This window comes from Chiloscyllium plagiosum, unplaced genomic scaffold (genome assembly GCF_037043375.1).
Source record: "Chiloscyllium plagiosum isolate Xiang-an unplaced genomic scaffold, Cpla_swu_hap1 HiC_scaffold_12, whole genome shotgun sequence".
Taxonomy (NCBI): domain Eukaryota; kingdom Metazoa; phylum Chordata; class Chondrichthyes; order Orectolobiformes; family Hemiscylliidae; genus Chiloscyllium; species Chiloscyllium plagiosum.
In genome coordinates this window covers 70,536,821-70,549,676 of record NW_028270150.1, presented here as the reverse complement: position 1 = coordinate 70,549,676, position 12,856 = coordinate 70,536,821, and the positions used below count along the sequence as shown (strand labels likewise).

The window sequence follows — 12,856 nt, the reverse complement described above, 5'->3', positions numbered from 1 at the left end:
CTACTCCTCATGCTTTTCTCTCTACTTGAATTACTGCATTGAATTAGTGGCATTTAGTTCACTGACAAATCATGTATTATTCTCTCTATTCATTACTAATATTTCAATTCTAATGTGACCAAGTGTCAAAAATTCTATCTATGTTATATCTGTGAGCTGAAACAAAAACTAAAGGCTAACTATTGTTATGGGCTTTATAATATTGATGCACCAAATCAGAGAATTTGCATTAACAAAATTTAGATTATTCCTCCAAATGCAAATTCACATTGTTATTGATGTTCATGAAAGATACAACTGTAGTTGTTCAATTTACTTTGAAGTATGTTATGCTTCATTAACTTTCTTTCAAGTTGTGTCACTAGCTTATTGGTACCAGAGAGATTAGTTCTCAATTTCACTAAGTTTAACTTAAATACCCTGTTTTGCTTCATTTTTCATCTGTGTAATTAGAGGTATATTTGAGTAGTTATGATAAAAGCATGTTTTTCTTTCTTATTCAGGCTTTAGTGAATGACATTCAAACAATCCAGCCCAGCTTAAATGGAATCAATGATGTGGGAGAAACCTTAAAAGGCCAGGCTGAGCCCACCTATGTGGGAAAATTACAGACTGAACTGTCGGAACTGAATGCATGTTGGGAGAATATCTGTAAACAGGTGAGAAGTCTGGTCTCTGGGAATGAAAGTAGTAATGCCTTTGGATATCCACCATTTCACAGAGACAAGTGTGGTATCAGTAATGAATGAGATGTTTTCTGTTTTTATATTTGTTCAAGTTCCAGAGTCTCTGTCTGATTGTACGGGTGAATTTCATCAGAGCTGCTCCTGTTTTGCTGCTGCATGTTAACTGGAAATGTAGCCAGGAACATAGTAACATACATAAACCATGTTGTTGCATGTCTATCAATATTTACAGACTATTGTATGGATTAGTGACCAAGATTTCTATTCACCAAAGAATAAAGCACAGAGTGAATGTTCTGTCTGTTTTGTTGTCAGGTGATTAAGATAACATGGTGATCTTACCTACAGCAGTTATGTCCAAGATGATATTGAGTGGTCTTCAGGTAGCAGTAAATGGATCTGGCTAGACAAACAAACATGCATGCTGAATACATATTTTTGTTCAAATGTGAACCACAAAATTCCCAGTTTGATTATACACTGACATTGTTTACAATACTCAAGCAGGTAGGGTCGGATTTATATGATGCTAGCTCAATTGAGTTTGACAAAGTGACAATAACTTTGGACTTATCATTGACAGCAAATTCTTTCCCAGGTTTTATTTACTCTGCGTCAAACATTTCTTTTTATATGACATTCATTTTGGTGTCGATTGTATGGAAAAAGTCAGTGCAAAAATAAAATGAAAAAACCTTTTTGTTGAAGTTATTAACAAGGAGAATTTCAACAGCTTTGTACGTCAGCGTTCACATCAAACTCTGTAAACTTGACCTATTTTGATTCAAAATGATATCCAGGAGAGGATGGAATAATATTGAATCCTTGACACAGACATTACTGTCTAACAAGAGCCTGTGAATAGTTATCATGTCTTGACTGTTGATGTAAGATAGTAGGGTCTGATGGGCAGCCCCAGCATTTCTGATTTGGCTGTGTTCTATGCAGTTGTTTGATAAGGCTAGTAGAGTTGAATCATCCTCATGGAACAATAACCATCGGCTGAAATTTGTGGATTAGATTTTTGACTTTCCACAATGCATGAAATAAAGCCAAGTAAAGTTGAAATTATCCAGATGTTATATTGGGCTGATCAGATTACTGTCCAGGGGAAAACTTACCCACTCTCTAAAAGTCAAAAGTATTGTTACTGCAGCTTGAGCAGACCACAATAGAGATGGAGAGAGAGAGAGATGGCTGGTAGTGGTTTAACCTGAGGGTCACCATTCCTCAAGTGAGGGAAGAGATTGAGAAGAAGAGTTCTTCACGGTGACCTGAGTCGGAGTGGGATTTGAATGATTGTTGTCATTGTTCAGGAATGCAAACCAACTGAGCGAACTGCTTTCCACCACCTTCATCTCTAAAACTCCGATGATTGTTGGATTAAAACCAACAAGTAGTTGCAATAATACAACATTAACCGAGAAGGAAACAGCACTTTCTGGGACAAGAGAGAAGATTGAAAAAAAATGTATTTCTCTGAAACACCTGATGATCTGGGCTGTTTCTTCCTTGGCAAATGGTGGAGCTGTCTCTGTGAGGTCCTTGCCAGATTCTGTCCCCACCCTCTCCTTGTTTACAGTTTCCACTGAAGTATCAGTATCCGGACTGATGAAGGGACACAGGAGGCAGCTTCACAGCTGCTTTCTCTGATGTTTCCAGGCTGAAAGGTAACACTTCTGGGGAGGTGGGTATTTCTCCACAGACATTGTGGGCAGGCCAGCAGAATGAGAGGGAAAGCATCATAGCCAATGGTCAGAAGTGGTGTGCAATGACTGAGAGTGACAGTCGGATTAATGGGAGAGCAGTAGGGTGGTCGTGGCTTGCTTAGTAGCAAATGGATGTTTCTGCATCACCACAGGAGCAATTCCAGTCTTATCCTGTGAAGGCCAGGATTATGCCACTATAGGGGGTGAGGACACCGATGTCGGGCACCCCTTCACCCATTCAGACTCTCCTTGTAATGATTGGGTGATATGGCTGTTAGTCCTGGTGTATGTGGGGAAAGGTGTACCAAAGGACTGAGGAGGCAGCACAGCAGACTCAGTGGTGGAGGGGAAGAGTGAGTGAGGGAAGATATTGAGAAAGGCCAAGCGTGGCATTCTGTGAGAGGTTAGTGCAGTAGAAGGATTACAGTGAGTATGCGGTGACAGAGAGAGGCGTGTGCTGTTCTAACCCTGGCAGAGCAGATAATGTCTATGACCTTCAGTCGACACTGCCAGTTTCTGAACACGCTAGAAATGGCACTGATCGAGATGGCCACTTCAGACCAGGCTGGCAGGATCTGGAGGTGTCGTTTCTGGGAAGACGTCCCTCTCCTCTTAACCACCCCATCTACCAAGACCTCCCAGTTTCCTATTGGAACATCACAATGACATCTTACCCTTCTTCAACCTATTCAAATTCTGATTGTCATTAAGTGGGATAGTGCTGGAATGCCAGTGCTCACCCAGGCATCATGGGTTTTTAAAGATGCTATGGGCACAAGGGATGCCAGGCTTTTGACAGATATCCACTGGTTGGTAAGTTGTTCTGGGAATGATGCATAGTTAAAAGGGTGAAAATCAAATGTGAGAAATGCCAGAAGGATGCACTAGATTTTTAGTGAGTTGACGTAGCCAAAGAAAAAAACTGAGATTGAGCCTTACATTTTTTTTTGTTATTGGTCAATCAGGCATTTGGTAGTAATGTGGTTACACCTATTAAAATAATAGACAGAGGAACGTTGTAGGAGCATGCATTATTAGTTAACGTTGTCAACAGCAATTTCTACATCCAAATTTCTTTCTGTCATGAGGGATTTAAAACATAAATCTTTCACCATAAATAAATTTGTCTTCCTGTGTATGCTTTCTTATTACTTTTTCCCATAAGATATTGGAGTAGAATTAGGCCATTTGGACCATCACATCTGCTTCACCATTCAGTCATGGCTAATATGTTTCAGAACCCCATTCTCCTGCCTTCTCCCAGTAATCCTTGATCCTCTCACTAATCAAGAACCTATCTATCTCTGTCTTAAATGTCTCAGTGACCTGGCCTCCACAGCCTTCTGCAGCAATGAGTTCCAGAGATTTTACCACCCTCTGGCTTAAGGAATTCCTTATCTTTTACCCAAGGCTGTGTTGAGGAGAACAAGTCTACTGATGTTATCAATGTTAAGAAATTGGCCTAAAACGGGGGGAAAAAAGAGTTTACACCATCTGTGGAACTCATTGGTACCATAAATGTAACAATGTTTGAAAGGGAGTCCCACTGAAAAACTTAGTATTTATTGCATTGTGACAAAATCAAAAGCTGGCTGAATTTATTACTTGGCATGATAATCATTTTTTTCACTTCCATCCAATTGTGTGAAACACCCCAATCTTGTTGGTAATAAAATACCTGCAGGGTACTGTCACTGGCATTGAGGATAAAGCTTGAGAATCAGCCTTCTTTCTTCTTACTTGCTGACCATATAAGTTATTCCATTAACTGAAACCTCCAGTCATGTAAGCACTAAGCTTTCCATTATCTTTCAGATGTCATTTTGCCATAAGGAGACACTATTAATACTGCAGCAATTAACATAATGCAGCAAGGAATTTTTTCAAATAATTTCTGAGATTGTTATCTTTTCTTGGCTTATTGTTGACAGCTACAAGGAGCTAAGGGAAGAAAATAATACTCCAATACAAAGGATATCCACAAAAGGGGGGAAAAGCCTTCAAACACAAGTTTCTAGATGACCAGAAATACTGAGAAAAGTTCTCAATTATTCTCAGGCTGAGTTAATTTGAATAGATTTATGTAGATGCTGTCTGGGCACCAAGGATCTTTTGCAAATGGTGTAAACCCGAGTTTGAGACTGAAGTGAAGCTCCTATGGTTATGCTATTCTCTTTAAAGTGAGTTTTTTTTCTTCCCTTGAGGATTACTTGCCACCACTCAGCAGCCTACACAGAGTCAGAGAGATGTACGGCACTGAAACAAACCCTTCGGTCCAACTTGTCCATCCTGATCAGATATCCTAAATTAATCTAGTCCCATTTGCCAGCACTTAGCCCATATCTTTCTAAACCCTTCCTATTCATATCCCCATCCAGATGCCTTTTAAATGTTGTAATTGTACAGGCCTCCACCACTTCCTCTGCACCAATGTTTGTGTATAAGTCAGTGAGCACTGGCTGAGAATTTGCATAGCTGTAGCTAGGTCCCGATGTGGTTCCCTTTCTCAAGGAAAAGCTTCTTTTTAACTTCCTTAACATTCTTGGTAGGGTGAGAAGCTAAATGCTGTTTATTTTTTAATCATAGATTTTCCTCTAAACATAACACCATGTAAAACGTTTTCCACACAATATGTTGAAACTGTCTTTTCTTTGACCTGCACCAAATAGGCATACGTCAAAAAGGCTGCATTGAAAAGTGCACTGGACAAGACAATGAGTCTCAGGAAAGACCTGTCCGAGATGCAAGAATGGATAGCACAAGCTGAAGAGGAATACTTAGAGAGAGATTTTGAATACAAAACTCCTGAGGAGCTCAAAAAGGCTGTGGAAGAACTCACGGTAAATTTCACTGAACAATTTTATTTTGTTACTTCCATTTATTTTGTTGCATTTTAACCAGTTACATGTTAATGCGTTCATGCCCATCACTAGCATTTACTGTCACCTGTATTTCCCAGTTTCTGATGCTCTCTGTGCAAAAACCTGCACAAGCTTTGATCTCACATAAGTTTGAAGTCGTCCTTGAGTGCTGTCAGACTCAGCTATATTCTGTGGGTGAATGATCAGATGGCTTCTGTGTAAGTGTAAGGAGCATCAATAAAACAATTAATAAATTATTGAATTAATCTTTCTTACAATAGAATAATCAGGCAAGTGAATCTGTTACCAGTAAAAATTCTGTTGGATTTAGAACAGTCTGCTTTTACACAATGTAAGAGCTTGGAGTAGGCCTTGAACCGAAAATCAGGAAATTCAAAGTTAAGCTCACTACTAATCATCATCATTGGCAGTCCCTCGCAGATGGGGATTACTCTCTTCCGCTCTCAGTGAGTCCGCAGGTGGATATACAGACTGATGTGTCTACCGCAGGCTCTGTTATACTTTGGGCGGGAAGATGTTGATGTTGGTCCTTGCACATGTCCATTCCCCACAATGTTGGCCTGCAAGGCCTCAGTTTCTTCGTCTTCAACAGACCCATCCAGTCCCCCTCCACCAATATCCTCCTCTGCCTCACCAAATTAGTCCTCAGCCACAATAACTTTTCCTTCAACTCTTCCCTTTTCCTCCAAATCTAGGGCATGGCTATGGGCACTCGAATGGGCCTCAGTTACGCATGCTTCTTTGTCGGTGATGTCAAACAGTCCCTCTTCAGAACATACACAGGCACCGTGCCCAAACTCTTCCACTGTTTCATCAATGACTGCATTGGTGCAGCGTCCTGCACCCCGGCTAAACTGGAGCAGGTCATTGACTTTGCCAACAATTTCCAATCCGTCCTTAAATTCACTTGATCTATCTCTGACATCTCCCTCCATTTCCTGGAACTCTCCATTTCAATTTCCTGCAACAGTTTACAAACTGACCTTTACTACAAAACCCACAGAATCTCATAACTACCTGGACTACTCCCACAGTATCCTGCAAGAACTCCATCCCGTTTTCCCAATTCCTCCGTCTCAGTTGCATCTGCATCGATGGGGAGATGTTCCACCCCCAAGCATCCCAGATGTCCACCTATTTCAAACAACGTGCTTCCCCCCCGCCCCCCACTGTCATCCAGACAGTCCTCCATTGCACCTCCTCCATTCCCTGCTCCACTGCTCTAAATCCCACCCCATGCAGACATAATAAAGATAGAATCACCCTTGTCCTTACATACCAACACACTAGTCTATGCACCAAATGTATCAACCTCGAACATTTCCGCCACCTCCAACTAGACCCCACCACCGTGAACATCTGCTCCTCCCCACCCCTCTCTGTCTTCCACAAGGACTGTTCCCACTGACAGTCCTTGGTTCGTGCCACCCTCCTCACCAACCCCCCCGAACCCCCAGGTACCTTCTCCTACAACCGGAAAAGATGGACAACCTGTTGGCACACCACTCCCCTCACCTCCATCCAGGGCACCAAAAATTCCTTCCAGGTGAGACTGAGGTTCACCTGCCTATCTTCCAACCTTGGAAAAAGTGAGGACTGCAGATGCTGGAGATTAGAGTCGAGAGTTTGGTGCTGGAAAAGCACAGCAGGTCAGGTAGCAACCAAGGAGCAGGAGAATCGACGATTCGGGCAAAAGCCCTTCATTAGCCCTCCATTCCTGTATTCTCCTGCTCTTCGGAAGCTGCCTGACCTGCTGTGCTTTTCCAGCACCATACTCTCGACTCTCCTCCAACCTTGTTTACTGTATCTGGTATTCCCGATATGATCTTCTCTACATCGGGGAGACTGAATGTAAATTTAGGGAACGGTTCACAGAGCATCTCAGCCGGGCCGGTAAGGACCAGCCTGATCTCCCACTCACCGCCCATTTCAATTCCCCTTCCCACTCCATTTCCGACATGACGATCCTTGTCCTTCTCCATTGCCACAATGATCCAAACCGCAAATTGGAGGAACAACACCTCATCTTCAGCCTGAGCAGTCTACAGCCCAGAGGATTCAACAACTGAGTTCTCCAATTTCAAATAATCTCCTGTCCTATCCGCCGGCTCCCTTTCCCAGCCCTTCCTTCCCCCTTCCATCCCTCCGACCAACCCCTCTTTTCAGCTACCAACCAGATTTGTTCCTTCAATTGACCTACCACCTATAGTCACTTCACCACTCCGTCTCTATCTCCATCCATAACCCATCCCTCCCATCCCCTTTATCTGCAACTCCCCCCTACCCTCACCTCCATTCCTGAAGAGCGGTTACACCCAAAACATTGGACTTCTCCACTTCCTGATGATGCTCTTCAAGCCTCCAGCTTGTCTACTTTGGCTTCTAGCATCTGCCAATCTTTTGTGTCTATCTAAGGTGTTGGTGTGAGAACAAGCTCTTTTCACTGTTCTCATCGGGCTTCTGCCTCTCCCAACGGCAAGTCTCGAGGTGCTCAACACCTTCCAGGATGCTTTTTCTCCAGTTTGGACGGTCCTGGGTCTGTGATTCCCAGGTGTCCGTGGGAATGTTCTACTTTGTCAGTGAGGCTTTAAAGGTATCACTGAAGCGCTTCCTCTGTCCACCTGGGGCTCAAAGTTAAACTCACTACTACTGCCAAGGCAACACACAGTATATTGGAAAGGTACCCGAGTGAAGTCTCAAGATCTATTTTTGCTTGCATCTGCTACTCTGGTCTTCAGGAGCAACTTTTAGGAATGCAAATTGTATTTGTGCAAAAAGTACTTCCAACACTTCTTTTTTTTTCCCCTTCTGCAATGTAAATGGGCCCCATTATAAACAATACAAGACATAATATTAAAAATCAAGTGGTCATTCATTCTCTTAGCTCCTCCACCACTGTTATCACCTATGATGTGGTTGGTTTGTCTAGCACATTTAATTATTTTATTTTGTTTGAGCAAAGTATATAATGACTTGAGAGACTGTTGTGCCTCATGAGTTCCAATTTTGTTGTTAAAATTGGAATCTCATTACCTTTTAATGAGGATTCCTTGAATGAAGCATGGAAATGCATACTTTATTTGAATCTCTGAGCGTGTATTTTTCTGATAATATATTTAATAGTGGTTTTTGTTCTAGGAAACCATCCAACCCCCATTCCTGACTGTTGCAACATTGGGCATAGCTGTTTTAAACTGTGGCAAATTGCAAATGCAGTGCTGCTTAAGACTTGAAAGAGACCACAGAGTTTCGAGGATCTATAGTGCAGTTAACTCAATTCCGTGTTAAAAATAACAATTGAATGCTTTCTCATATCCAGTTAATATATGTATTGGGGAGGGGGGAAGAAACACAATTAAGGACTGCTGCTGTCATTGCTAAGAGAAAGTTGCTGAATACTGGGATACAATGATATTATCCAGGCAACCCATCTGTGCATTTCAGTGGGAATTCCTTGTAAGTTGACTTCTTAATTCTGAACAAACAATAATATTGTTTAAAAAATAACTTATCAGTGTTCAAAAAACAAATAGCACTTTGATTGTCAAACAGCAACAATTGACATTGCTAAGTAACAGCACGATGAACAACTAAAACTTCAATATGTTTCCATGGCACTATGATTCTATTATTCATCTATAAAAGTGGCTCCGAATTCTTTGTAAAAACAACTTTTATGCTTGAAGATAGTTATGAATAAAATTTTAGGTAGCCAATGACTTATTCTAGAGCTAAGTAGCTAAGTCTATTTAGTAAAAATAGTTGGGAAATGTATAATGTGATTTAAATTGATTCTTTGAAAAGAGGATCAATGTGATACTAAGGTGGTTACCATGACTTCAGTCTAATATTACCTCTAAACCTCGAGCTGTTTGACAAAGCGCCTTGAATCTGAGTGGCCTACCAATTGTAGAAACAGAATTTCAAGATGTTTTGTACTGTCTTCAGGGAAAGCATAGAGAAATAAAGTGAGACATTGTTGAGACAGCAATTTTCTTTCAGCCGGTCAGCATTGTCTGGTTATCTTCAGATGAACACACCAGCCTTGTCATTTAATAAGGTCATTTTGTATCAAAGGGATTTGGGGAGGGTTTGGAATAACTTGAGATATTAGAGCTGGCTTAAATTTTTCATATGCCCAATTTTACTAAAGGCATTAACTCAGTTAAAATTAATGAGTTCATGCTTGAGTTAAGCTAATGCCTGTCGAAAAGATTAGCTTGATGTTTCATGGTCACTGTAATAAGTCATAGTCTCAAACCTCAGGTTCTTTCTAGTGTTGGTTTTGGGAGGTTCTAAACTTCAGTCTATGTTGCAAGTGGACTGACAAAAAGTTCAGTCATGAGACTGCTTTTATGAAATAAAGTCAGAACAAATTATTCAAATTTCAGATAAAATCTAGTTATGCATTCAAGCAGAGCTTTACAGTCTGCTGCAGGCTATTTATTTCCCAGATGAGGACCAGACAGAAGTGTCGAATGAATTCTCTGGGCAGTTTTTGGTCATGGTGCTCATCTCTATTTCTTTTCCTTCTTCTCTTCTGCCTTGTTCTTGTTCTCTTGTCAGTGGGCCATCTCATTGGAAATCCCTCATTTCTCCTAGCTCTTATAATAGGTCCCTCCCTTTTCCCCAATCACATGCACCCCCATGTTTTATTAATTCACTCATGAGATGAAGGCTTCACTGGCTGGCCAGCATTTATTGCCCATCAATAGTTGCTCTTGGAACTAGATCCACAATGCCAGTAGTCAGGGAATTCCAGGGTTTTCACATAATGGCAGTGATGGAATGGTGATGTAGATCCAAGTCAGAATTGTCAGTGGTGTTGAAGGGAACTTGTAGGTGGTGGCATTGCAGTGTATCTCCTGCCCTTGTCCTTTAAGATGGAGCTGGCTGAGAGTTCGGAAAGTGCTCCTTAAGGAACCTTTGTGAATTCCTTCAATGCATTCCTGCTGTTTCTAAATGTCTGTGGTGGAGGGGGTGGATGTTGTGACTGTTTGTCCTAGATGAAATCAAGCTGCTTATTACTGGAGCAGCATTCGTCTAGACACATAGGGAACATTCCATCCCATTCCTGACTTCTGCCTTGCTGGTGGTGGACAAAGTTTGGAGAGTCAGGTGGTGAGATATGTGCCTCAGAATTCCAGTGTCTAACCATCTTAGTAGTCACTGTATTTAGATGGCTGATCCAGTCCAGTTTCTGGTCAGTGGTATCCCCCAAGGATGTTGATCGCTGGGGATTCAGTGACCGTAACATCATTGAATGTTAAGGAGCAACGATTAATATCTCTGTTGGTAGTCATTGCTCGGCATTTGTGAATCTTACTTTAAACTTTCTGCCAGCAACCTGGATATTGTCCAAGTCTTGCTGCATTTGGATACTGACTGCTTCGATATCTGAGGAGTTGCGAATGGTGCTTAACGTTGTACAATCATCAGTAACATCCCCACTTCTGATCTTATGGGGAGAAGGTAATTGATGAAGCAGCTGAGGATGGTTGTGCTTTCGACCCAACTAGGCTGTTGTGAGGTTTCCATAATTCCAAAAATCGTCTCTCATTTTTCACTTTTACAGCTTTCACATTGAGCGTTTTTTATTATTTTAATAAAAAGACAAGTTTCTCACAAAGTTAGATATTAGTTTTGAATTATAAAGTTAGATGTTAACAGTTAATATTCTCAATACTTACTGACCTAGTAATGTTACTGTTTGAGCTATTGTTAAAGTCACCTCTGTTGTATCATCAGGTAAGATATTCCAAACCTAATAACCAATCTCACTGCTTGCATTTGCGTCAAGAGAAAAATTATATTGGGTTTTTCATTGTGAACTGTCTGATTGTGGAACATGCTTAGTGCATTTAATGTAATCTTTTGAGTAGAAACTGAAGACTGGCTACATAGGCTACAAACTGGCCATTCCCAGAGTCTAGGTGAAAGTTGGGTGTGGTCTAACATTTTCCCAAATGGATGCTGCATTAGAAAATTTCAACATTTTAAATCTTTTATTCCAATACTTGGAGGCACTTTGTGCAACCAACAAAATGGACAGGAAAATATGTCACAAGTAACTCACCCACTTTTGATATTTCAGGCATTTTAATTCTGAGTCAGAGTTCTTTATGTTTAAAACATTTTGGTTAGTTCACCACAGAATGCAGTATTGACAGCTTTGATGCTATTCCTTGGGCTAGCCAAGTGAGGCCAGTCATGGTCTGCAATTAATAACTGCAGAAGTCATGATAATTAGTGCAACAGTAAAACGAGAAGCTTTTAAAACTTTCTTGTCCTTGCTTTACCACTTCCATCCTTGCAATAAAATGTCAAAAAAGTGAGATTCTACTGAATCTCTGCCTCTATAAGTCAGGTCATAGATTTCACAGTTGGATGCTGATAACCTGTGTAAATGTATGAAAGATCTTCTTTGGCTTTCCAGCATAACCAAGGATTGGAGGCTTATATTCACTTCCAGTTGTACTTTCTTGCAATAGATTGAGGTTTGGGAAACACATAGAAGTAGCTGTTATGTTGCTGTTAATGCAAATGCACTTTGTAATGGTGAGCTGTTGCTTGTGTCATTAATTTGTACTTTTTTTTTAAGCGAGCCAAGGAAGAAGTGTCACAGAAAGAGGTGAAGGTGAAGCTCCTGAGTGAAGGTGTTAACAGTTTCATAGAGAAGGCTCCACCAGCAGCCCACGAAGCTTTGAAGTCTGAACTGGATATGCTGACGAGCAACTACCAGCGGCTTTGCAGCAGACTGAATAGAAAATGCAAGACTCTTGAGGTCAGTTCTTGAATTGCAAAAGATTTTCTTAGCTTTCTGTTAAGAATGTTAGTTTTGAAGACATGTCAACTGCATCTGAATGGAGGGTTACTCCTTGCAAATATTAAACAACGTGAAAGATATCACCAGTGCTGCAGGAGAAAATTCCGAGCACTGATTTTGAAAGGGCATTCTTATTTAGTTTTAATAATGTATGGTACAGTTTTGATGTTTGTGGAAACATCGATGACAGCAAGAATCTGATGTTACTTGTACTGAGTAATCAAACAGGGCATCTCCAAGTTAGACACTCTCGTATGACACTACATTTATAGATACATTGTAATTCACCAGGAAAACATCATTCCTTCTGGGTTGTGTATGAATGGTGATGGTCTGGGATAAGTTGGGGTTGTAAGTGGAATGGTACATATGAGGTCGATGAAACAATCCAGAGAAAGCTGTTGTGATGATTGGCTATTTGCAGCTGCTACAATGGGAAGGGCACATTCATAAACTGGTACCTGGATGACTGCAGATTCTTAAATTTGGATTGGTTCATTCCCGCTGTTGTTTTTCAACAATGCATTGTTACATCCCTGTATTATCAAAATGTTGCCATGGTGAACTTCCTTATCTTTCAGTGTACTGATGAGTAGAGACTCAGCCTTTATTGAAGATTAGGATGAGATGCACTGATTTTATATATGAAGGGCTGTTTTTGTTAAGATAAATCTTGGTTGTTTCACCGCTTGTCTACTAAATTTTTCTCCAAAGCATGTACCTGTCCCTTAAAAGATATTCTACAATTGACTC

General features: G+C 40.9%; 1 protein-coding gene across 11 annotated transcripts in view; it reads left to right on the top strand.

The window, feature by feature from the left end:
• The window catches only part of dmd (dystrophin), a 2,003,576-nt gene that overhangs the window by 940,323 nt on the left and 1,050,397 nt on the right, over positions 1-12,856 (top strand). For all 11 annotated transcript variants that reach the window (XM_087992890.1, XM_087992895.1, XM_087992900.1 and 8 more), the window contains 3 exons: positions 504-659; positions 5,065-5,235; positions 11,879-12,061. In XM_087992890.1, the coding sequence (XP_087849016.1) occupies positions 504-659; positions 5,065-5,235; positions 11,879-12,061 (510 nt within the window). The remainder of the gene's footprint in view (positions 1-503; positions 660-5,064; positions 5,236-11,878; positions 12,062-12,856) is intronic.